This window comes from Mollisia scopiformis, assembly GCF_001500285.1.
Source record: "Mollisia scopiformis unplaced genomic scaffold LY89scaffold_40, whole genome shotgun sequence".
Lineage (NCBI taxonomy): Eukaryota > Fungi > Ascomycota > Leotiomycetes > Helotiales > Mollisiaceae > Mollisia > Mollisia scopiformis.
The window spans coordinates 311,215-336,750 of NW_017263620.1; the positions used below are offsets into that span (position 1 = coordinate 311,215).

At 48.7% G+C, this 25,536-nt stretch overlaps 7 protein-coding genes across 7 annotated transcripts; 5 read left to right on the forward strand and 2 right to left on the reverse strand.

Moving 5' to 3' along the window:
* Positions 1 to 5,515: 5,515 nt before the first annotated feature.
* Positions 5,516 to 8,248, forward strand: LY89DRAFT_743516 (acid protease; the record flags this gene model as incomplete). Its single annotated transcript, XM_018220959.1, has 4 exons — positions 5,516 to 5,628; positions 5,684 to 5,814; positions 5,960 to 6,325; positions 6,375 to 8,248. The coding sequence occupies 4 exons, from the start codon at positions 5,516 to 5,518 to the stop codon at positions 8,246 to 8,248; spliced, it is 2,484 nt and encodes an 827-aa protein (XP_018061234.1).
* Positions 8,249 to 8,761: 513 nt separating this feature from the next.
* LY89DRAFT_790255 (putative F-box/WD repeat-containing protein pof10) lies at positions 8,762 to 12,619 on the forward strand. Its single transcript, XM_018223349.1, has 2 exons — positions 8,762 to 9,253; positions 9,315 to 12,619. Exons 1-2 carry the CDS (start codon positions 8,881 to 8,883, stop codon positions 12,473 to 12,475), a joined length of 3,534 nt encoding a protein of 1,177 aa, XP_018061235.1. The 5' UTR covers positions 8,762 to 8,880; the 3' UTR covers positions 12,476 to 12,619.
* Positions 12,620 to 12,887: 268 nt separating this feature from the next.
* Positions 12,888 to 14,287, forward strand: LY89DRAFT_712408 (galactose mutarotase-like protein; the record flags this gene model as incomplete). Its single annotated transcript, XM_018217979.1, has 3 exons — positions 12,888 to 13,832; positions 13,954 to 14,028; positions 14,086 to 14,287. Exons 1-3 carry the CDS (start codon positions 12,965 to 12,967, stop codon positions 14,283 to 14,285), a joined length of 1,143 nt encoding a protein of 380 aa, XP_018061236.1. The 5' UTR covers positions 12,888 to 12,964.
* A 584-nt stretch (positions 14,288 to 14,871) lies between these two features.
* On the forward strand, positions 14,872 to 17,060 carry LY89DRAFT_726283 (uncharacterized protein). The gene is made up of 2 exons (XM_018219043.1): positions 14,872 to 15,101; positions 15,236 to 17,060. Exons 1-2 carry the CDS (start codon positions 14,942 to 14,944, stop codon positions 16,945 to 16,947), a joined length of 1,872 nt encoding a protein of 623 aa, XP_018061237.1. The 5' UTR covers positions 14,872 to 14,941; the 3' UTR covers positions 16,948 to 17,060.
* A 330-nt stretch (positions 17,061 to 17,390) lies between these two features.
* On the forward strand, positions 17,391 to 18,090 carry LY89DRAFT_692236 (uncharacterized protein). The gene has a single exon (XM_018216492.1). It carries the CDS (start codon positions 17,460 to 17,462, stop codon positions 18,030 to 18,032), a length of 573 nt encoding a protein of 190 aa, XP_018061238.1. The 5' UTR covers positions 17,391 to 17,459; the 3' UTR covers positions 18,033 to 18,090.
* Positions 18,091 to 20,001: 1,911 nt separating this feature from the next.
* LY89DRAFT_602667 (uncharacterized protein) lies at positions 20,002 to 20,619 on the reverse strand (the record flags this gene model as incomplete). Its single annotated transcript, XM_018210257.1, has 2 exons — positions 20,002 to 20,198; positions 20,400 to 20,619. Coding segments are annotated over 2 exons (417 nt in total), but the record flags the coding sequence as incomplete, so codon positions are not given.
* A 670-nt stretch (positions 20,620 to 21,289) lies between these two features.
* On the reverse strand, positions 21,290 to 23,879 carry LY89DRAFT_678466 (protein prenylyltransferase; the record flags this gene model as incomplete). Its single annotated transcript, XM_018213746.1, has 3 exons — positions 21,290 to 23,542; positions 23,593 to 23,763; positions 23,817 to 23,879. 3 exons carry the CDS (start codon positions 23,877 to 23,879, stop codon positions 21,290 to 21,292), a joined length of 2,487 nt encoding a protein of 828 aa, XP_018061240.1.
* Positions 23,880 to 25,536: the final 1,657 nt, after the last annotated feature.

Consider the following 25,536-nt stretch of genomic DNA (forward strand, 5'->3'; position numbering starts at 1 on the left):
GGCGAGACTGCTTCCTACCTCGGTGATGCTTACTCCTCCTACGATGCCAATTTGTGAACTGCTAGGGTTGAGCGCTGTACCACCTATTGTTGATCCGTGGAAAACGACCCCTGCTGATCCAATTGTGATGGTTTCGCCGTTAAAGACGGTTGTTGTTTCAGGTGCATTGGGGCCATATGTCATGGTTTGGCCATCAATTATTGCCACTGAGCTTCCAACGGCCGTAATGATTGATCCACCTACAACGGCGATATTCGTCGGTGCAGAAACTGCTGCTTGTGGAATTGGAGCAGGTGTAATGGTTGTCGAATCAAAAGCAATACCTCCCGAGCCCACAGTGATTATTTTGCCATTGTCTACTATCGTTTGTTCAGGTGCACCAGGGGCAACGTTGTACGAAGTCCCGCCTATCACTACACTCGACCCTCCAGCCGCGCCGAGACCAATAGAAACACCATCGACTGTTGTAGGAGTAGGATTCTCAGCGAAGACTCCTCCAGGTGTGTAAGTTGGAATGCTGATGATGACTGATGGGCCAATGATTTCATTTGGTAGGACTGTGAACACCTCACCCGAGTCTGTCACTGTTTGGGGACTTGGGCCAATATCCACAGTCTGAGTTCCAATAGTGGCTTTGCTTGGGTCAGCGACCACTGTGACACCACCTACTACCTCTGTGATTGGAGTTGTCGCTGCGGGATCACCTGCAAAAATGGTCGTGATCGGGGTTGGAGCAAAGCTTGATGTAGGACGTGCAGGTTCAGTCTGTGGTGCCCATTGATTCGTATCCGAAGGAATGGTCGATGGGTCTACTGTAGCCTTATCCGTCTTGCCATTGCCATATGAGGGAAGAGTTGCGCTCGTGATCAAAGTAACGCCATTTTTGCTGGTCGTTACAGACGTGATAGTTATCCTGTCTGGATTTAAACTAGTAGGCACCTCAATTGACGTATATCCGGGTACGTAAACAATAGTACTTGACATCCCAAGACTGTCTGTTAGCGTTACTGTTGTCTTCGAGGTTGGGCGTGGAGGAAGAATGAACAGTGGGACAGTAGTACTGATATCGAGTGATTCTGTGTTGCTGCCTGGGCTGATAGACTGGACGCTGCTTGCTGATGGACTCAAAGTTATTGGGCAATAGACCGGAGGCGTGAATTCGGGTAAGGGCGTCATTGAAGTGGACCAATTCCCTGTTACTGTCAAAGTTGTGGTTGTCGTATTTGGCATGATGGACCATATTGTAACCGGTTGTCCGGGTGAGAGTGTCGAGCAGGTGCTCACATTCTTGAATAACGTATAAGTAGCAGAAGCCGAAGATACTGTCGAAGTGCGTGACAAATTCCCCCTGTCTGATTCAAAGCTAGTCGTGCTGGAAAGTACGGACAGGTTTCCAGGTGTTGCTATGAGGATCGGAGACGTTGAGACATTGGTGGGAGCTCCCAAGCTTGTGGTAGAGGACAAAGTCGCATTGGTCCATTTGCTAGAGGTAGAATTTAAAGCGAGTGCAGTACTCGCTGGCAGCGAGGAGATCATCGACGACTCATACCCCAACGCGGATGTAATAATTCTCGACGTCTCAATTCCAGGATCCGTAAGGATACGACCTGTCCACGGCAGCGAGGACTCGGTTTCTGTAGGAAGCCCAACTGACACTCCAACTGGTGACAAACTGAAGCTTGTAGCTACAGTAATCGTGTCTCCCATGCTATCAACATAGCTTCCATCCGTCACTGTATGCCCTCCTACAACCGTGACCACCGCACTCGTGCTCATCAAGGTGCTTGGCTTAGTTGGGCCATGACTCGGTCCGCCTATGAAAGCTCTACTCGTCGAGAAGATTGTCGACGAAGGCGTCGAGGTCGAATTCAGGAAGACTCGAGATGCCCCAGGCAGGACTTCTGTTGTGTGTGAGCTTGTGCAGCACGCAGAGGGCCATCTGACCTACCTTGACCTGCCACCAAGCAACCATACTGAAGAGCTCCCCATAAGAGAAGTTTCGAGACGGCAATCATGACTGAGATTCTACGCTGCCACCACCACGGATATGGATGGTATCAAAGTGTGTGTTCGAAAGACGCATGCAGAGCACGTCGAACAAACTGTTGGTAATGAGCGGTTGAATTTCCAAGTGACATTTGGTGGAAGAGATCTTTGGGATTTCATCGAGACGGATCGAACATTAATTGCCAGGGCTGGAAGGTGGTCTGGAGGGGAACGACAGTGGTAGAGATGCTGGATAAAGAGAGAAAGCAGCAAATTGAGGAAAAAGGATATAAACGATGGAAGAAGTCAAGTACCCTGACCTAGTGGGGAGTATATGAAGTACATATTAAAGTTTGAAGTGCAGATGTTCACGCGAGAGAGGGTGTAAGGCGGATAATGAGAGCAGACCTGGTCTGTCAGTCGCTTCTTCATGGCTCCTGGGTGCTTCTGGGCGCCTTCTCCGTCGCCAAGATCACAAGAGCGAGCGAACCTTGCCTCTTTCACGCATGGCTCCGTGGTTGGGACAGGATCAAGCCATCCTTATTTTTTTTGTGGCGGATTTCCCGTCCACTCTGGGCCGGTGAGCACGGTAACAATGATGATGAGAAGGCGGATAGTAAGGTGGAGGGTAGATGGGATGGCGTGGCGGGGGCTGAAAAGAAGGTTTGTGCTCGCTCCCCCAAGCCGTTTGTGGCTTCATGTTGGAGGAGTCCTCTCGTTCGCCGACCTCACGAAGCCACTGCTGCGAATCATAAGACGAACGGACGAACTCCATGCTGTGGTCAGGGTCGGAGATGTGTTTGCGCGGCCATCGACCTGGTCCCTAGCCCTTGTCCTGCCTGTCAGCCTGCACGTACACGACGAACAAACGAGATTTCGAGGAGCATCGAATGCGCGAGTCGCTGAGTGGCCAATTCTCCCCCTGATTCAAGGTGTTTGTTGTCGCTGACGATCTGTTCTGCAGAGTCTTGTCGGCTGATTGGCATCCTAGCAGAGCATCGTCTAAACACTACCTAACCTAGATCACTGGGGTAAAAGCCAGACGCGGATGACGGGTTTAAGCCCTGTGGAACAAATTTCCCAACTTTAATGCGATCAACCTTAATCTGTACTCTTGCGATGATGCTCTTCATATAAAGGCAGGAGAAGCTTTAATTCCTCATCTTACAATAGGAAGAAAAGCGGATGACGATGATGATCAGCACAGGCTCTGAGATGAGATCCAAGACATCTCATCCTATCCTCGATAACCGAAAAGGGGGCTGACTACCAGTACCAAGTACCGTCCTTGAAAATGTACGTAAAAGTAGCCTTCAGGTCTACTACTAGTCTTTCAGATCCACGATTCCGTGTTATAGTGGAGATTTAAAGTCTACCTTAATACTTAGTCTGCATTCACTAGCATTGTGCATCTTCCGGTCGGGACTTGGAAGTCTTGGATTTACGAAATGCAGAACCATTGGTCTCCAATATGTCCGAGAAGTTCGGATCCGATGTAGTCCTACATCTGCTCAAGTCACTCGACTTCCCCTCGTTACTCTCCTGCCTGCTACGTGCGTAACCTCTTCTTACGCACCTGCTGCAATAGGAGACACATTGTCACCACGGAAGATGTACTCATAGTGGTGATGTGCATGGTCTAGATTGCTCCATGGGGTCGCAACCGGCGATTCACCACTCATTCACGGGACCTCGTCAAGGCCACCCCGCGTGATTCTGGGGATTTAATATATATCCATATTCGAGGGAAGCCACAATAACAACCGGCTTCTATCTCTGACCGCATGTTGGCCATGGATATATAGTCCCGGCATCGAAGGATGACCCTCCTCGCCGTCCTCAGTCATTCAGTGTGCTGGTCACAGTATTCATCAGCATTTACTGTATGATTCAACCGGACTTTATCCTCATTCCCTTCCCGATACGCTGGACAATCCGGCAATGAACACAAGTTTCGCGGCAGGCGGTCCACGTTCTTGCCAGCCCCTCGTACCGGTGAAGTTCGCCAGGCGGTACGTGGCCTCCGCTGCAAGTGAGAGAAGCTTCCGGGCCATGCTTGTCCATAAGGGAAAGCGAACGCCAATTATTATTCCGACGATGAAACCATCGTTGAATGAACGAATGAAGACAATCCAAAGGGCCGGCTGCAGGTGTTTTGAGATGGATAGAAATTCTGGTAAGTGTGGTAGCAGCGGGTGTTTGTTAGAGGCGAAAAGGCAACCGGGGTTCTGTTTCCAGGCGATCACTACCCCTGAAACCCCCCAGATCGGCTAAGCGTAAGAAGGTTGCGGTGGACTCTCCACTACATAGGTAGAATTGGCACCTGGACGGGCAGTTTAACTCGAAACTCGTCCTCGAATCATTCTATCACTATTGCCAGTGAAGTGCAGCCGCTGCCGATCACTTCCTCACTCACCACTCATACAATACGAGATACTTCTCATGCTCTCTCTGTATCCAGCGCTCATTGAACCACGACATGAGGACGGTTACGAGTTCTCCTTATCTACTTCGCCTCTTGTGATGACCTACAAGGCGTTGTCCAGCTCCGATAGGCGTTGCACAATTCCTTCGCCATCAGTGCATTATTTTGTACTCAGATTTTAAGATTTGGCGTGAGTAAACCAAGAGTGCCGCGCCGCCAAATAGAACGACGCAGAACGAAGTGGGGTATGCGCTGTGCCTCTTTGTCTCTTCTATCATCCCATCCCTAATCCCTTCCCACCATGGGCTAACAACTCCCTTGAGTACTCTGGTACCCATGCTGTGGCCCATGGCCCCTTCGCTCCGCTAACAGTAATCGCCAAGCCCACCAGCAAACCATCCTGTTAGTGGCCCAAGGCTCCGGACTCAGGGTCAACACCGCTGTAGAAATAAAGGCTGCCAATCTGCAATCCCATCTGCACCTGGTCGGAGTGCTCCCACACTGCTCCCACACTTCGGAGGAACAGTCAAGGTTCAACCCCAAACTCCCCTGTGCACTCGCAATTTATCCTGGAACGAAAGTCTTCTCTTCTTCGACGGTTGTGACGGCAAACGGCTATGTGCATGAGAAAATTCCAGTCCTCTCGTCTTTCATTCTCACTCAGCTCTCCACTCAACTCAATCATCACTTGATGCACGCTGGACCAAAGTAACCATCCAGCCAAACAAGATACGTATCTGATCGTGGCCCGACCATCTGCCCGGTTGTAATACCCTATAGTCGACATTTTCTGCACCGGGACATCCTTTCCTCACATTCGTCATCTCCAATCGACCAAGCGCTGAACTTGCATCTGCAAACTTCACGAGGACTCGGTGGACCAGATACCAAGACTTGCCATCAAAAAGGGGTTCAACACCAAGCCACTGTCCTTGAAAGTCTGGCAACGGCCCCCAACTTCTTCCTTTCGTCCCAGTCTTTGATTTCAACGGTTGGTCCATGCTTTGCGCCCACCACACTACCGCATTTCGAACTTGATATCGCATGGTTCACCACTTCGATCACTGCTCTATGTCATTCTAGAATGAGAAAACTTTTTCGATGATGTCCTCGGTGTCGTGGTGGTTGCGCATAGGAGGGGCTTTCGCGTTCTTGGTTAGATGTACCAGTGGTGGAAAAACTCCTACTGCTCTGAGTGTTGTCCCGTCGTTGAACTGGTGAGAAAGTCAAAGTTTTGGAGACTCGTGATATATGTTACTGACTGTATGAAAGGTATGGCGATGATGGAACGTGGTCTGCTATATCGCTTCGTGTGGGAACGCCCCAGCAATGGATCGATGTTATGGTGAGCACCGTAAGTTCGGAGACTTGGGTTGTTGGTACTGGCGCATGTGCAGCAAATGGTTTGTCTAACTTTCTTGTATAAATTTGTTTCTTGCTTTGCCATTTCTTTTGTTAGATCCGAAAAGTTTCGTTCATTGGTCGCTTTGACTACTCACTACACCATTGAAAGCCTACATCTTTCAATCAGCGCTAACCTCAAATCAGATTCTCTCTGTATAACAAGTAGAGGAGGTCATCTGTTCGACCCGTTGGAATCTTCAACCTGGCACAATGAAGGCTTCTTCGGCTTCAGTGCCGACACTCAACTTGGCAACAAGGGCTACGGATGGTACGGTCTAGATGATCTTACATTTGGCTCTACCGGAGTTACAGTTTCTCAGTCCATCATCGGATCCTTCAATGGCTCTGGACCACTTGATACGACGCAGTATATGCTTGGTTTGTTCGGCCTCGGTGTCTCGATTGCTCAATTCAACAACGACGATCCTCTACCAGCTTTAAATGCACTTGTTGAAAGGAATGGAGTAATCCCGAGCCATTCGTACGGTTTTACTGCAGGAGCGCATTACCGTGAGTTCTCCACTCCCCTGAAATCGTACAAGCTGAACCTCTTCAATAGAACAAAAAGGAGAGCCTATATCCTTGACACTCGGTGGATATGATGCGAATCGATTTGTTCCACACAACGTGACATTCAGTCTCAATCCGGACATGAATGCACAGGCGTCCATTAATTCAATATTCGTGCAATCAGGCGCTGGCAAGAGCAATCTCACGATTCCTAGGCAGTTGCTGCAACCATCAGACAGAGTCTCCGCCATCATTGACAGCTCTACCCCGTTCCTCTGGCTACCAGGGGCTGTTTGTGATCGCTTTGCACAGGCACTTGGCCTGACTTACAACGATACGCTCAATCTATACACCTACGACGGAAATGCGTCACAGCATGACGTGCTTGTCAACTCTGGGCTGTCCTTCACATTCAGTTTATCTGACCTATCTTCTTCGCCAGCAGCTGTCAATATTACATTGCCATTCCAAGCATTCGATTTGCAATTGACATATCCAGCTATCCCAAACAGTACCTACGGAGATCCGGATGCCACGAAGAACTACTTTCCACTCCGTCGAGCTATTGATGACTCTCAGTACACCATTGGTCGAGCATTTCTCCAAGAGGCGTACCTCATCACCGACTTCGAGAGGAACATTTTTTCCGTTCACCAAGCAGTTCATACTGCAAACCCATTAGGCAACACAAGCATTGTGTCAATTTATCAACCGGCTGACAGCACATTCACATCACCAGGTGGTTCCCGATCCAAGTCCAAGCTACCAAAGGGAGCCATTATCGGCATAGCTGTCGGAGGAGCCGTCCTAGTAGCTCTCCTTGTCTTTCTCGTCTTCTTCCTCTACCGTCGCCGACAGCAAAGGAAAGCAGAATCAGGTGACGAGAAGGGTCCAACCACACAACCACGTTCTCTTCTATCAAGAATCCTTTGCCGCGATGAGCCATCGACCCTGCACGAAGCTGGCGGTAGCAGCGCCTACCCAACCGAAGTCGCCGCCGACGCCTCACACGAGCGTTTCGAGCTCCCAGCTCCTCTAGGACCAGCAGAACTCGACAGCGAAGCAGGAACCACCTTCGACGGCACGACCGAAGCCGGGAACTCGACTCAAGATTCGGTAAACCTATCGGCGTACGAACGAGCTCGCCGGAAATTAGAACGTGCTCAAATCGCCGCTGCTCAAGCACAGGCTCAGATCTCGCAGCAAAATTACCCAGTTGAGAAGAGCGACGCGGATGTCTCCCACGTAGCGCATTATCGCGCGCCTGATACGCCGAGTAGTGACGAGCCGCTTGTAAGTCCCATTGTGCCTGAGAACGGGAATGGATGGGGTTCTCTCGCTGTAGGAGGTTCGAGTGGTCAACCATCACCTGTCAGTCCCGGGTTCCATTCTTCACCTGTGTCGCCGGTTGGTCCGCCTCCGACGTACAGGAGGTTTAATCTTGATCCGGCGAATGTGGTTTATGCGGGGAGATTACCGGATAATGTGCAGTTGCCGAGCGTTGTGCCGCGGATCATCGGGCCTGATGGGAGGACGGTTCGTACCTTGGCGAGCCAGGAGGAAGAAGCAGAGGATGATGCGAATAGCTCGCTGGGAAGCCAGTATACGGTTGAAGAGCAGGATTTGTATGGGAGTGGAGATACGAATATCGTTTCTCCAATCCCGAGTACGAGCAGTGGAAGTGGTTCGGATCCAGCAGCGTCAACTGTGAGCAGAAGTAGCGGCAGTGGAGGAAGTAGAGAGCCGATCATTCGGGAAGGTGTCGAGGTACAGGAATCTGTGCCGACGACGGATACGCTGGATCCGTATTCGAGTAGGAGGAGACTGCAGGGAGATGATTTCGTGCATGTTCCTCAACCTGCTGAGAATAGGTTCTCATGGGAAGAGGATCGGATATCGGGGCGGGAAGAGGGATCCTTATGACAAAGATGAATGGGGGAAGGAAATGGGTTTGAAATTTAGCGTTGGCGTTCAGGTATTGGACGCATTCATTCATGATGGCATACGACATGATCTCCTTTGTATAGTCGGACATGGTGGAGCATTTGGATGAGAATAAAATCATGAAATTGCTAGAGGATGGACTGTATCATTCATTGTATAGTCTAAGAGTAATCTAGCATGTTTGAAAGCAGATAGAAGCTGGAAGTAAACAAAGTTTCTCAACTGAATGACTGACATTCTTAACCAAAGACCGCAAGACTTCTCGAATGTGGAATTTAGATAGGTTCCCGTTATGAGAGAATTGGAATATACGTTCACTTGAACTTCATTCAAACCCAAAGCTCTAGTCAATGGATCAATAAATTGGCTGATTTCGTTGGCATGTGAGAAAGGAGAGGAAGAAGAAATTCCACTAGTCCCATTTAAGCGATGGCCCCAACTGTAATCTCTTGAAAATGCCAACGTCACTCCCTCCTTCTTCATCAACAAACAAACACGTCCAGAACACGCAGCGAACGCTTTCTAAAAGCCCTCATACTCAAATATCTCGACTGACCCAGAAGAAACTGGCTCAGTCAATCTACTCTCTCTAGTTTCCAGCCCTTAATTTTATGCAACCAGAGTCCAACGAATCTTCATCGATTTCTTCCCCTTCAGCAACCCCAGAACCCTCCAACGCCTCCCAATATGGCTTGCCTCGCCCTGAACATCTCCATCCCGCAGATCAACGCAGCGAATCTGCTGGGTCGAGCGATGATGGATCTGCCGATGACGACGATGCGGCATTGCAGGAACAGTTACGAGGATTGAGTGTCAGCGATAAAGGTCAAACGAAGCCTAAACCATCTTTCTCTCGAATTTCTGAGTATGAGAATGCATTGTCGCCTTCTCCACCCAGGAAACACAGTGAAGGGCCTGGTTTCAAGATTATAAAGAAGAAAGGCAATCGGCTTGATGGTGTGCAATTGGACCAATTTCCCAATGGTAGGTTTGCTCAATCACCGCGTCTCTCCGCTTTACTACCTCACTCGCTAACAATGTACAGAGGTTCTGACTCACATACTCTCGCATCTGCCCGCTGCTTCACTCTCAGCAGTCTCCCTCGTCTCGAAGCTATTCTACAGCTTAGTCACTACTCCTCATGCCTGGCGCATTGCCTTCTCTCGCTACTTTCCCGGTCAAGACGCAATCGACGCTCCCAATCCCGCAAATCGACGAATCTCCGACCCCGAAATCCACGAGCAGCTTCGATCCGAGCGACGTCTCTTCACTCGATTGACAGGTCTTGCGTCCTGGCGCAGCGAATACATCCTTCGTACGCGACTTCTTCGAAGTTTGGGACGTGGAAAACCTGCGCAGATTGCGCCGGGTCATGGCGCTTCCTCGAGATCCAATAGTGCAGCGAATAATGCAAATGCAGTGGTTACGTATAGCTCGCAGCTATTTGCTACCATCAATCACATCCATGCGGTTTGGAGCACTGGGAAGAAATCCCCGAGGTTTATACATGGCACAGATGAGACTGGTTCAGCTTGCACTAGCGATCCGAACATTGGCAAGATTGACAATTGGGGTCTCTCCGATCCTCAAGCCCTGCCTCAGTTCGCCGAGCTCTTTGTTGGTGACCATCCGTATGGACTCGGTGATGGCCCAGCAGGATTGCCAAACTCGATGGACCTGAGTCAGCCGTTCGGTATGATCTATGGTGAAGGTTTCCCTGGTGGACAGGCATACTTTCGACCAACAGAAGAGATGCGTGGTCGTTTCTTGAGTCAACCATCTGATTTGACAGCTCATGATGCTGGTATTCCGAGGATTCCTGGACTTACGGAAGCCACTTCTGCTGTCTGGATTGCTAAGTCTACAGCTGTTCCGGTGATGACGGATGGATTGGTGGGAATGTTTACGGGGTCGACTTTGGGTGTTGTTACAGCCTATTCTCTTGGATCGGATACTTCTCAGGGACGACGTATCAACAAGGGTCAATTGACTGCAAAGTGGGTTCTAAGCCCTGGAGTTCCAATCATCGCCATTGCAGTCGACGACTCGTGCAACCAGAAGCGAAAGCTTGCTGGTCGAATCTGGGCAGTGGCTTTGAATGCTCTTGGTGAGGTCTTTTACCTTACAGAAATCCCATCATCTGCTCTCCTTGATGGCAAAGTGGAAGAGAACAACACAGGCCGTCATGCTTGGACTGCTGGTCGTACAGCATATTGGCATCTGGCCGAACCCTCTCGACGTGTTGCTCGAGATGATCCTTACCACGAAGCCGAAATTCATGGAAGCTACTCGCCTAGATCTTCTTCCAAGAAGATGCATCTGTCCAAAGCTCAACTTACTGCTGAAACGGCGGAGATTGAGAAATTCCTGGCGTATCAACCAGCTCATTTCCGCAAGCTCTGCGAAGGATGGGATATGAGAAGAAGACTTGAGGTTGATTTTGCTGGTGATGATGGCAAAGGTGCTGGAGAAGGTATCTTTGTAATCAGATGTGGCATCATGGAAGGAGAAAAGGCGGAAATCAAACGGTTCACGAGATGGAAGACGGAGCAGGCTTCTCTTGATGAGTATCCACAGCCCAAAACTCCTCCCATGGTTCCGAGAACAACTACGATGGCATCATTGTTTGGCGGAGGAACAGTCATCAGCCCTCCTCGCAATGCTTCTCCTGAGCGGAGAACTTCATTGTTCGGTGGCAGCGCAATCGTGACTCCAGCTCGGGTCAGCTCGCCGGATCGAACGCCAAGCACGCCCAGCAGTCCAATTGTTCGAGGATCCCATACTCTTGTCGAAGAATGGCGCACATCAATCTTGTCCTTGAAAGATCTTCCAACTATCGAGATCACGACGAGCGCGATCGACATCTCGACGTATGCTACTCTTACAGTTGAGGAAGATCCTTTGCGAACAGTGAATGGTGGCTCAGGCTTCTCGTCTCCATATGCAACGCCGTCAGACCCTGATAATAGCTCTTCAAGCCATATCCCTGGTCATCGATCTCGTTTCATTGCTATTGGCACCAAAAGTGGAGTTGTCATCATGTGGAATATGCGAGGTCCGCAGCCTACGAATGCGTCATTGGCCAATGAACTCCGACCCCTGCGTACCATCTACACAGATTCTCCCCAGATCTCTTGCCTCGCGGTATCCGCGTTGTATGTTGTGCACGGAGGCAATGATGGTTTGGTTCAAGCTTGGGATCCTCTTGCTTCAACACTACAGCCAGTCAGAACTCTCAATTCACGATTTTCTTCTCGTGCTCGACGTCGTTTGATTCAAGCTGAGGCTTCGATTTATGGTATCGGCATCAATCTCTACGCTGCGGGTGCTATTGTGATTGATCCTGATCCAACTGTCTTGCGTGGAATGGTTTCTCTTGGAACACATCTTCGCTACTGGGCGTACAGCTCATCAGGAGCAGATCAATACCAGAGTAAGAAACGACGTCTTCGTCGCTCTGGTGAGCGTGGAAGTAATGCAGCTCCTGATCGCTTCACCAACACCGGTCGAGGCGCTCTCATGGATTACATTGCAACGGAGCAAGAAGAGTTGAAAAAAGAGAAGCTGCGCAGATCAAGAGACGAAGCGAGACTTCAAGCAAGATTTGGTGTTGGACTTGGAGGATTAACTGAAGAAGAGGCTATTCGCTACGCTGAAATGGTCTCTGCTGAAGCTTTCCAGAAAGATGAGGAACGCCGCATGAGCGATGCTAACATGGCTGGCTACCTTGGTGACACCAACGAAAGCTCTTCCGCTGCGAGCGTCTGGAGTAGCAGTAGTGCTACCGTAACCCCTGAGCCCAGCGTCAAAGGCAGAGCAAGCTCAGCCTCGAATTACAAGACTGACGAAGAGTTCGATCACGATCTTGAAGAAGCGATTCGTCTTTCACTTCTTGATGGCGTCGATGAGGGAGGGCGGTCGCCTAGAGCTTCTGGCTCGGGAGAATACGACATTCCAATCACGTATAAGCAAAAGAAGAGTCGTCGTTCCGCTTCTTCTTCACCTTCTACGAGCAAGGCGTCTAAAACCAGAGTCCGACCTGCAGCTACAAGCAGCAAAGGCGTTGCGCCTGATGACTTGGAGTATGCTTTGCAGTTGAGTCTCGCGGAGGAGCGAAGCAAAGCTGATAGATTCACGCATGTTGAAGAGGGAGATTTTCCAACTCTGGATCGTGATGACAATGGCAAGGGGAAGGGACGTGCTTGATTGGCGGATGGCCAACCAATGGTACTTTGCAGATTGATTCCAAACTTGCTGTTATTACGCGTTGATTTTACCAATTCTAAGCTTCTATACCTGCCATTCGGGCATTGCGATTAATTAGATTCAACTTCTTCCTTTCAAAGCCCGCATTTGCTTCTGCATTGTCTGTTCCGCTGTAACGTGACCCTCGCTCAGCTCGGTAAATTTTCCATATTTCATTTGTATCCAAGTTCAGCCTCCAAGAGTCGAGATGACCCGCTTATTTAGGACAACTGTCCAAAGTTTTAACCAGAGGGGCTGCTTATTATCAGCCTGTTCCTGCAGTCGGTCATTCAGTAATTGTCGGTGCCGGTGGGGTTGCGGGGAATTGTTTCGTTTGATTGCGGAATGGGATGATTCCAATGTTCCGAGTTCTCAACTCCATACATATATATTCTCCTTCCACGCACGGATAGTCCCACTTCCCTTTTTTCAACCCAGCACTCAGTCAACATGAAGCTCTCAGCAGCAACAACCCTCTTCTCGCTCGCACTCGCCACCGTCCCCCCACCAGGCCCCGACGGAAAATACACCCTCACGGCCCCTGGCATAACCGCCAAGTTCATCCCCTACGCGGCATGTATAACGAATCTCCTCGTCCCCGACAAGAACGGCACGCTCCGAGACATCATCCTCGGCTACGACAACGCGTCCTTCTACCCCGTGGACCCGAACCACTCCGACTACGGCGCGGTGCCGGGCCGCTACGCCAACCGCATCAAAGACCACACCTACGTCCTGAACGGCACACGCTACTTCACCGAAGCGAACGACGGCAACGGCACGCTGCACTCTGGCACGAACGGCTGGAGCCATCGCGTGTGGAACGTCAGCGCTGTCAGCAATACCAGTATCACCTTCTCCATCACCGATGTCGGGAACTCGAGTCTCGGCATGCCGGGCACGGTGATGGGGAGCGTGACGCACTCGGTGTCGAATTCCAGCTGGCACACTACGATCGCTGCGCATGCCGTGGATCACGTCACGCCGTTGATGCTGACCACGCACCCGTATTGGAACCTGGACGCGTTTGCGAATCCAGACACGGATCTGATTCTGAACCATACGCTGAGTTTGCCGTTCGGGAAACGCATGATTGGTATTGATGAGAATACGGAGTCCACCGGGGAGTTGCCGACGGTGCCGAAGGGCGATATTAATGATTTTTGGAGCGCGCCGAAGATGATTGGGGCGAGTATGGGGGATGCGAGGTGGGTGGGGAATTGTGGCACTGCGGGCGGGTGTGCGGGGTATAATAATCAGTGGTTGGTTGATAGGGGGAGTGGGGAGGAGGAGATGCCGATTGCTACGTTGAGTAGTGGTGAGTTTTTCTTTGTCTTTTTTTGTCTTTTGGCTTGTTGGGGTTGTGTGGAGGTGGTGGATTGGATGAGATGAGATGAGAATAGAAGAAGATGTTAGGATAGACGCTAATTGTGAGATAGGTTGGAGTGGCATTAAGTGGGATTTGTACAGCGATCAACCGGGCATTGTGGTTTATAGCTGTCATTGGATGGGTGGTAAGTTCTCGTCTATATCTTCCTCCCTATCTCAACTTGCTAATAGGAACCCTATAGGTGGCAACCAACTCAAAGCCGCGCAAGGAGGTAAAGCCTCGAATGGCTTCGTCCGAAAAGACGGTTGTGTGGCGGTTGAGCCGCAAGATTGGATCGATGGTATCAACCACCCTGAGTGGAACCGAACACAGTACCAGATCAATGGGCCGGGCATGCCTCCCTTCTCGAGCTTTATTCAGTATAAGTTCAGTACAGTCTAGACGATAAGATAATTTTACTTAACTTTATCGTTAGAAGTGTTGTACATAACCTAAAAATGGATATTTACAAATGAGATACATCCAATACTATGTTCCCCCCAGAAAAAAACTAGGGATATTTGAAGCCCCTGCCGATTATGCGACCAAATTCGGCTTTTATTTTAGCTGCTTTATGGATATCAAATCCAAAAGATGGACTTGAAACTCATAAACACACCAATTTTCATTCGCTATAAGAGTCTCAAAACATAACAATAAAACAGCACCAGAAATAACAGTGGATTTTGTAAGAGGTCAAAGCTACCTATATTCAAGGGGGGGAGACTGTAGTCTCCAAGTTTATACTCCCTCCGTCCAATCACCCAACCAAAAGTCCGAGCTAAAGCATGGACTCGGACAAACCTGAAATTTCCGAGTTCTTGGCCTGTCACTTCGTAAACCTCCCCCAATCACGACACCCACCGTTACACGAACCCCCGTCCCGGGACAACAACAGGGCTGAAGAAGATACTCCACTTTTTCGCCATCCTTAAATAAGCGCTAAGATGGACGGAGTGGAGTTCAGGCGAACCTTCTCTTAACTCTCCTGCTTGAAGACAGAGAGTGTATTACTCATCGATGGTTTAGAGAGGATATTGATATAGGTTTAGAGGGGCATGATGGCTAGTTTGGATGGAAAGGAGGGTCGTGATGGGAAGGATGGGGGGAAAGAGGAGGCGTCGGGGACGAGGAAGAGGGTGCAGCATCCGAAGGTTAGGTCTGGGTGCTTGACGTGCAAGAAGAGGAGGGTGAAGTGTGATGAGAGGAAACCTCTTTGTGAGTTTCGAAATCTTTTACTGTTTTTTATATAATGTTTTGACTGGGAACTCTGTCATTCGGCCACCTTTCTCGTATCCTAGCTCCGGCGCAACGTTCAGCAGAGACGCTCACTTATACTAACTAGTCGAAAGGTCTTCGATGTGAAAAGTTTGGCGTCAAATGCGACGGATACCTTCGTCCTGTACGTGTACATCTCGAACCAACAAAGACCGCGCACCGGATTCTAGTCCCTCGAAAGAGAAGTTCAACGACCCCTCCAACAACGCCTCCATTCGAAGTCAAGAAACCCAGATTCTCAAACGAGGACGAAATGAGATATTTCAGACTTTTCTGTGAAAAGACCTCGTATCACCTTAGCGGGTATAACGATCCTAACCTCTGGACACGAATCGTGCTCCAAGCCTCCGAAGCCGATGATTCGATACGCCATGCCGTGATCTCCATCGGAGCCCTGGACATGACGACGGCCATGATGCGGGACCTGGAGAACTCGAATGCGAGGGAGCATCATTTCTTTGCGTTGAAGCTGTATAGCAAAGCGATCCGAGGCATGCGAGAGGTGGTTTTGCGACAAAAAGAGAAGCATGACATGCAAACGGCGCTCGTGGCCAGCATGCTCATCGTCTGTTTCGAGACCTACCACGGAAACTACGCTTCAGCCGCTCAACAGATCCGCACGGGGGTCCGCTTGATCGAAGACCAGAAATCGAAGAACGACGGGTGGGCAGTCGAGGAAGATCTCATCCGTGTATTTGATCGACTTGACGTGCAGTCCATGTCTCATTCCGACCCCTACTCCATCGACGAGCACATGGTGCTCAAAAACGTCTACGCGGCCGATCTCGAAAACCTCCCGCCTGTATTCTTGGATATCAAGACGGCGAGGGATTATTTTAACTTTATGTCCCGCCGAGTATGCCATTTTGCGCCGATAGCGTGGAAGCTCAAACACAGCGATTCGCAAAAATCTTCACATAGCGTGTCTGATTATATCAATAAGAACTGGTTGGTGACCATGATTGAGGAACTGGGGAAGTTCGTCAGGCTCTCAGAAGCGTGGATGGAGTCCTTCACGCCCTTGTACATGAAAGCGCGAGAAGAAGCGAAGCAGAAGTCACCCAGTAAACGGCTAAGCAACAGTTCAATGCTAGCACTTGCATTGTCGAACTATTGCCTCTGCATGCGAGTCGCGTTCCGGCATTTCCTCGACGCAAATGAGATCGCGTGGGATAAATCGAATGCAGAGTTCCGCGAGATTCTCGAGAACGTTGAAGTCCTGATGGCGAACCAAGATGATTATGTATTCTCGTTTGATCTGCGGACTGTGTGGCCATTAGATGTGGTGGCGAAGAAGTGTAGAGTAAGTGCTATGCGATGGCGGGCGATTCAGTTGTTGAAAGAGAAGCCGAGGAGAGAGGGGATTTGGGATAGTGTTGTTGCGGCGATGGTCGGTGAGTGGGTTATTAATATTGAAGAGGAAGGGATGCTCGACGATGGTACCGTGCCGGAAAGTTCTAGAGTGAGGAATATTGGGGTAGAGCTGGATTCGGAGAATCGAAAGGCGAAAGTTTGGTGCTATCTCCCTGCCTCGGATGGATCTGGTGATCAAGACCTGCTGCCGCGGAAGAGACAGACGTACCTGGAATGGGGGAGCTCACGGTGGAATGGCGGTTTTGTAGATGTCATGAAGTCGGGAGATCCATACCAATCGGGTTTGAGGAAACGAGATGAGGATTTTATTGCTGTGGAAGAGGAGAAGAGTATGTCGATGTACTTCAATGCCAGGCCGTTTGAAGGTGCCGATGATACGGCCTCGGACATCTCCCCACAGGTCGGCTTCTAGATTGTCTCCCAGTCACATGAGCTGGAATGTACATAGAGCAAGGCCAGCTGGCTTTCTATTCGACCTGGGAAGCCTGAGTATAATACCGTAACAATTGGAATATAAGATAAAACTGTTCCAGAGTTTAATTCCGTTTGACAGCTTGAATAGACCAGATTCAGCACGATGACAACCAAGACCGTGGGGTTCTCAATAGAATTACCTCGAAACACGAGTATTGTATCTACCATAAAGCTTAAAAGCCTTAATAAGAGAACCCCTCTTATCTAGAGATAGTCTCCGTCGGAATTTTGAGAGGTGTTGTTCATTCAGGAGGCAAAATTTGGTGACGAAATCCCGCTTTCTACAACGGTTCCGATCCCCAAGTATCACGTCACTCCAAAATGCCTTCTACCCCCTCTTCCTCTTCCTATTTTCTTTCTGCCTCATGTTCAGAAACATACATCTCTTGAAACCAAAATTACTCTACAGTTTCTGCGCATACCTCCTCTTGATCACTCAACCTCATCATCATGGCTCTTCGTATCGGCTGGCGGCAAATGACCGGGAAAGACCTCATCGAACAACAACTACGAATCAACGAAGCGAACGCCAAAGGCTGGGAAGAACCACTACCACGCACCTGGGGAGAAGTCTTTGGCACAATTAGCTTGGCTCTCGAGCTCTTCTTGTGTTTCTTCAGTGTCATCCTCGGGGTTTTTGGATATATTATAATTTTGTACGATCATGAAGGTACTTCTCCGAAAGGGCTATCAAACGAAGGGCGTGACCTGATATGCGATATCGTCGGTACACTATACCCGTTCTACGTTGCTCGCTGTGTGGGGGTCGGGATCGATTTTTACTTTCGGTGCTGGGAGGGGCTGGTTTTTGCGAAAGTGGAGAGGGTCCTGGATTATGAGGGTCCTTGCTTTGGTCGTATGATTTTCGACTTGGATTATGTGGACGATGACGTGAAAGCGAGACATAGGAAGGTGTTGGCTATCAAGGAGTGGGTTATTCTGGTCGGTAGGATGGTTTCTCCGGTGTTGTTTTTCGCGCTCTACAAGATTGGTTGGTGGACAAGATTTGGGCTGGAGAACTAGAGGAAAAGTCATCCATGAACAGCGGCCATTGGTAAATTGAGCGGCGAACGGCGTAGCTTCTGTAATCAGAAATAAGGGCTCTCTCAGATTGATGTCTGATAAATTCCCTGGAACTCAGTTGCGGAATGCAAAGGTGTACATTATGTCCTAGACAAGACTTGGATGAAAAGCCATATAGAAGAACAGCAATGCAAGAGACAATGGTAGTGACACGAGAACTGAAAGTTATACGTCTTCTCTTGGTGCAATTAAAGCCTTTCCTAACATCAAACATTTTCAGACCTCCAAACACCACAACCTGAGAAGGCAGCTTTTTGCTGGGTCTTGTACAACATTCGGAGCCACGCGCCAAGTTTTCATATATCCCAGGACTAGTCGGACGTGCTGATGCTCTCAAGATACGACAGCGACGATTGACATCGATAGCGTTGTGCACTATGATATCAACCCTAGTTACCACATAGACTCTGAAGTGTCTCAGGACTATTTGGACATGCAGATATGACATCAATGTCAACATAGATAACGGTGCCATTGTCCACTTTGACAGGGTCTATTACAGTCGATGATCTTCCGAGAACGCAGGACAAGGGATTAGCCAAACTTCAACCGACAATAAGACTAATCAAAAGACCCTGGAATTTCGAATGGAGGGTCCAAGAACAAAAGCTAAAGTGTTTTCGATGGTGCTTGCAAACTGTGGAACGGAGGAGAAGAGAGAAAACTAGCAGGCATGTATTTATTTTGCACGAATGAGTAAGCGGAGATTGGGAACTAAACCACTGCTGTCCATTGTATTCGCACGCAAAAAGAAACAGAATTACATCTCGAGTATCATCTGAAAATAATATAAATAGCAGCATTGAATGATCACAATGATTCAGCTTCGAGATTGTCTTTGACTAGCATCGTTGATCCTGAACAATCTTTCCATCCATACTCATGGTTTGATTGTCCCTGAGCGCGTGGTAGCTTCTGGAAGGGTCGAGAGGCTATGTGAGTATGACCAGACAGAATGCGCGTGAGACGATACCAAATTCCAAGTCACCATAGCGTTTAATTTGTCCAAGTTCCCGCTGTTCTCTAGCTTACATGTCCTCTGACATCTTAGGCTCGGCAATAACTTAAAGTAAGCGGAGTCAGGCTCGGATTATCGAGTCAAAGTCCCTCCTTCTGGTGCTTCAGTTCGTGCTTTAGATGTGACAACACTTTTGCCTTTGCTGAGCTAAATTTCGACCCTCCTTCACCGAGTTTTTCAAAATAAATCCCATGTGAAGCTATAAGAGGTATCTTGACTATTAGAATCTTGAAAAAAAAAATCTGAAATTGCATTCTGATCGTACCAAACTTTGAATCCAGCTGGAATTTGCAGAATTCGGGGTGCCGAATAAAATTTTCTGAGAGTTCTGTTGATTGCCCAATGGATCATAAGAATTGGTTGATCCGATATCATGGATACGGTAAATAGACCCTTGAAATGTCGTGGTTTGAAGCCATCCGGCAAACCATAGTTTCTACATTCCTCACCTCCGAGTTCAGCCAGGCTGTCCACGGATGCACGAGGAGGTAGACGCGGCACTGATGTAAACTGCGGTATCGGATAAGACGATGAAGGAGCTTGTCTGCTGTTTTTGTATACTGTCGTTGTGTCTTGGTATGTGGGAATTGGAGGCATTTCAACAAATGCAGTGCATCGAGGTGCTGGAATAGCATTTCGGGCTACCATAGGATAGGCAGGTAAGCCATTCCAATACGAGTTCGCCTCATGCATGTTTGCCTTTGATGTAATGTTCTCCTGATTCGCGACAGATTGTTCACGGTCATCTGGATACCGTAGCCTTTCCCGTGCACCGGAGCCAGCCTCAACCAATTTCCAGGGAGGATAGTCGCCATCCAGTTCTAAGTCATCCAAAGAAGAATCCAGAGAATCTCCACCGTCCGAATCAACATCCACCGGATTCTCCATAACCAGTCTCTTCAAAGAGTCCTTGATATCATCCTTGTGCTTTTCGATATCTTGCTTCGTAATCCCATCGCCAATCAACTCCCTCTCGAGTTCGGTCCAGGCAGCTTCGTCGGTATCCTCGTGTGCTGATACAACCGATGGCTCTTTCTTCCCGGACTTTATATCTCTGATAAGATCGTCCAACACGCCCTCAATCCTGGCTAAAGACCCCGCAGACGAGCTTGCAACAAACAAGTTTATCGCATTGATATGCAACGATAGTTTCGATCTTAGATCCGCCAGATTTTCACCCGCGAACCTCATTCGCTCCCAAGCTTTCCTCTGATCCCGCCCAAGGCTGGCATATCTATCCGCAATATCCTCAACCTGCTCTAACACCACCGATATATTCTTCAGCGTACCATCCAACTCTGCTTTCCGGCTGGCGCCTCGTCGATTAAGAAGGGATGTCGGTGTCTTGGCATCGTCCTCGAGTTCGGCCAGGATGATATGGAGGGAACTGAGTTCTCGACTCAGCTCTTGGAATTCGCCTGGCGCGCCTTTGCATGCTTTGTAGACTTTCCATGCCAATTGTCCGACGGCGATAAAGTCGCCAACGCCGTATCCGGGAGGTACTACCATTTTTGGATGACCATGGTTGATGATCTTGAAAGAGGTTCTTGAATGTCAAGATAGATGTCGCAAGGCTGAGGCTGAGCCAATCAGCCACTGGGCTATCATGTGCCACAACTTTTCAGCTGCAAGCCTCACGCACACAGGCAGATGGTCATGTAGGCAAGGTGACAAAAGTGACAAAAGAACCGAAACGAGCATGGAAGAAGAACACATATGGACTCTCAGCACTGGCTATTGAAATTGGAGAAAGTCTACGGGTACTGACTGGGTTTGGAAGCAGGATGATTATGCGAGAATGTGAAAGAGTATTTTTGTCTTAAATACGAGGAGTTTGTATGGCCCTGCTGATCTCCCAGGATCCGATGGTTAATCAATTCTTTTGAAAAGTTTATATTAACGTTTTGATTGGATGCCAGCCACACTTGTGGCGCGAAGGTTTAACATTGTAGACAACTCTCGAGATGATGATTGATTGCTTTTCATTCACCGCCTCAAATAAAGTACAAACCCATCATGAAGCTCCATAATCTTCTCGATCCAGGTTGAATGATCCCCGTGGAAGCTTGTTCAACCGTAACGCCAGTCCATGCATAGCAATCCACCACCAATATGTCCATCCTAACGCCGTAATGCACAAGTTTCGGACTTTTCAAAGAAGATACATCCCCAAGTAGACTCATTCGTCATCATCATCCATTCCATCAACGTCAATCGCGTCGGGATTCGCAGCCACAACAGGCACAGCCTCCTTGATATTTCCACCCTGCGGACCATCACTAGCAGCCACGAAACCAACAGGAGCCCTAGCCTCTCTCTCAAGAGCAGCCATGGCATCGGCAGACTCTTCATCCACCTCGCCATCACCCTGTTCCTTGCTCCTAGCCAAAGCTTGGGAGGCAATGAAGTTGACATCAGTATTATACTGAGCCTGTACACTTCTCTTGATACGCAGCATCTCTTTGAAAGTATCCTCGTTTCCGTGTTGAACTTCGAAAGCTTCCCATTTTTGCCAGAAAGAGGGACTAGTTCTGGGATCACAGAATTGAGATGCATGTCCGTAGATAGCTCTCGCACGGTCGATTTCTCCCAGCCGCTTCTCCATGTCAGCGAATTTGAGGCACATGTCTCTCGCATCCTTGTCCGGAAGGGCAGCAATGGCTCGTTCGTAGATAGGCCGAGTGGATGGAAGGCCGAAGTTGGAGGCTGATTTGGTGATGTAGAAGTTAAACATGTCTGCGCGATCTTCATCGGAGACTGCTCGAGTTGCTCGCTCGTAAATACGCATGGCATGTCTCGCGAGGCCACGTTCTTCTTCGAGGTTACCATACATAAGGTACAAGACCTTCGCGAACTTGGGTGGACATCCTTCAACAGCTTGTTCGAAGAGATCGCGAAGGCGTTCGATACCAATCTTTCGGTCTACGGCCTTTGTGAGGTACAAGTTCCAGAGCTCGAAGGCTACTGGATAGCTGAATAGGTCCAAGCCTCTCTCGTAGATCTTGAACGATTCTTCGAAATACTTGTTCTCTTCTAGAAGATTGGCATAGTTGACGACAGTCTGCGGAGTGGCGATGCGTAGCTCGAATATGCGCTCGTAGATCTTCTTCGTTTCCTCGAGGGTACTGACGCTCTCTACGAGATCCACATATAAACTCCAGAGCTTCCAGCTCTTGTGCACTCGTTGCTGGGGCGACAATGTCTCGTCGAAATAGTCGACAGTTGATCGTTTGGGTGCTTGTACTGCTTTGGCCATGATTTTGACTGCTTCTTCGAAGTGATCATTTCTCAACTCCATTTCAGCCCATTCAGTCCACATATCAGCCAGCTCAGCTACCGACTTAAAAGGCACTTTCACCGCTTTCTCCATAATGACCCTTGCATTGCGGAGATCCCCGCCTTTCTCATAAAACTTGGCGTAATTAGCCCATAATTCGTGAAATCGGCCCACTGCCTTCTTTGGTTGCACAGCAGCAATCGCGTCGGTATATGTTTGGACCACTTCTTGCTTGTTGTCACCCCACAATCCAATTCTGACGTTCCACTCTGAAACGTTATTGGGGTTTTGTCGAAGCAGGACGTCATTAATGAGGAATGGTCGTCTGTCCATAAGCTGCTCGAACCTCATCATGCGGATGTCCAAATCGAAGTCGGCATTCTCATTCACGACGCCCTTTTCAGAACGAGCTGCAGCTTCCTCCATCAAGGTTCCCGTGATCGCTTCCTCAAATTCAACATATGAATCGAAGACGAGTGTGAAGTCTCTGACGGTCATGACGGTAGTAATACCTTCCTCAAAGATATCTCGAGCCCGTTCAAAACTTCCCCTTGTGATCCAATATGTGGCCAGGCCCGACCACAGCTTGCCTCGCTGATCTGCAAACCGGTCGATTCCACTTCGAATGATCCGTTCAACATCGATACCAATTTCATCGCCAGTATCGATTTCGTTTGCATGCTCGACAAGAAGGTCAACCATCTCGCTCCAGAGCTGGTAATGTCCCTTGCCATTCTTACTGCGAAACTTTTGATTGTTCAAAATCTTCATGTATTCTTTGACGGCTTCGGTGTAATGGCGCATCTCAATCAGTAGCTCGAGGAAGTCCTCCGCGTCTTCTGGATGAATCTGCATATATCGCCGCCAAATCTTGACTGCAGTTTGACCTGATGCCGAATTTGCAAATGGACGATACAAGGCCCAAATGCGATTGTGTTGAGTGATTGGTAAAGCGCGGAGGGCTCGGTCGAACGTATGGCGGGTGAGGGTGACAACCGGCTGCTGTAATAAGAATGACAGATACATTTCCCATATTCTTGGCATCTTGTTGAGCAGGATCAAGGCGCGTTCGAAGAGAGCATTGACTTTGTTATATTCGGAAGCAAAAATGGCCGGATTTAGCTTTCCTAGATGTTTGATTCGGAGATCCAGATACTGCTCATTGTTAGAACTGAACATGGACCCGTAGTTTATTGATAACCTACCATTTTCCAAAGCTTGTACGACCGAGGCAGCTGTTTACAAGCTCGTTCAAGCACGAAAGCTTGCTCCTGAGGGTTTCCATGTTGAAATTTGAACTCGATGTACGCAAGCCATGGCTTCGTACTGCCTGGTTCTCGAAGGATATCCTGCTCGTAGATTGTATCTTCTTCAGACTATTATCTCGTCAGCCAGAATCCTCTGCGCAATAGGACTTTGCGCGGCGTACAATAAGGTATAAATCTGCGGTTGCTCGGGATAGCTTGGACTTCGCGACGATTGGGGCAGCCATTGTGGGCAAGAGCTCACCAGGCATCTTCTGCCTGTGCAGAGTATCTTTGCGACAGCCACAAAAGGATACTGTCTTGATGTCGGTGAATAAATTAGATGTCGCGTTCTCTTCAGTGCTGCTGTCGAAATATGTTCACAAGTTGCACCTTTCCTCATTGGGGCTAGTGTTTACTCACGACGCTAGCAAGCACCTCACAAGTCGCAAAACCTCAAAAAATTTCTTGAGCTTCTTGCACTTCAATTTTATAGGAAAACCTTCATTATTCTACAACCAAGAGGCATGACATGCTATTCCACGTAGACTGGTTTCTGGGCTTCTTGCTATCCTGAGTTGCGGCGTTATTAACTTCAATTGGTGAGCTTGGTATTTTCTTTCCCTCCCCTCTTGCTCCTGATGATCTCCATCACAACAGTTCTTCGGCGATCTCCTGAGCCACTGAACAAACATGCATCACCATCTGAAGCACCTCATCCTTTGTTGTTACTTGTTAGCTATTGGACGCGCAGGTGCTAATCAAGTCTCAGACAGGAGACACTGCAAATGTCGCCCTACTTCCGCACAATATTACGATTCGAACAGATGCACATCCCACCGCGCATACATACAATCGAGATCTACGCTCTACAAGTGTAGCAAGCTGTCCTTTTGAAAACAAGTGTGAGGGATGACCAACCTTGGATCTATTGTATTGGCTACTTCGACAATCATTAGGATTGTGGGACGGTTATGGTTGTGGTAAGCAATATATTTTCTTTATGAACTCCCTTCCTCTTCTTATGATGAAAAACAATTAATCAGTTCTGCTTCTGAACTTCTTGTTGAAACCCAAAATACCAAAAACTTTCTGATAGGAATAACCAAATTGCCATCTTTGTTTTGCCAATGCAGGATATTTCATGGCTAACAAATCAGCAGGACCAACCCGTCTCGCTTTCCCCATACGTGAATCGCATAAGGTACGCAGGCATATACCCCATATCTTTTCGCAAATCCTCATGGCAATGATGACAACAGCTTATCCATTCAATGAGTTGCATGTTGGCCGAGCTCCTCTCCCGCACCGGACTAGTCACTTGTGATTGGGATGATAGGTTGTGGAGTTGTGAGTTTCAGTGCTTCAAAATTCTTCATTACGTCTTGTGATGGAGAAAATTGTTGCCGGTCGAGATGCCTGAGTAAACTGGCTTTTCTGAGCATGCTTCCACATACTCGCTTCACTGACAGTTCTTTGTGGAGTCAGTGCTAACTAGACAACTAGGTAAATATATTCACACTGTCAGATCTGGTGGGGATGGTAATTCACTGCAATTGTGACGGAAACCTAAATAGCATACAATGCACTTTCATCAATGGATAACCCTTGCAGCTCTGTACCCTATCGCAGTACTTCTTCATCCTCTCTTTTAATCAAACACCTGGCTTTAGCTCCCGGTCCCTAAAAGCCAGAATTCAAGACACTAGTATCATCGAAATCTAATCTTATCTACATCTCATTCATTCCATGCCTCGAACACTGGGACCCTTCCATGGTCAATCTTGTATCGGTGGCCGAGTAATATTTCTAGGAGTGCCTCTTTCCACGCTAAGGTCACAAGTTTTTAATAGTCATTATTCAATTCACATGTTCTCGCGACTTGGGGCATTCAGAAATATGGTA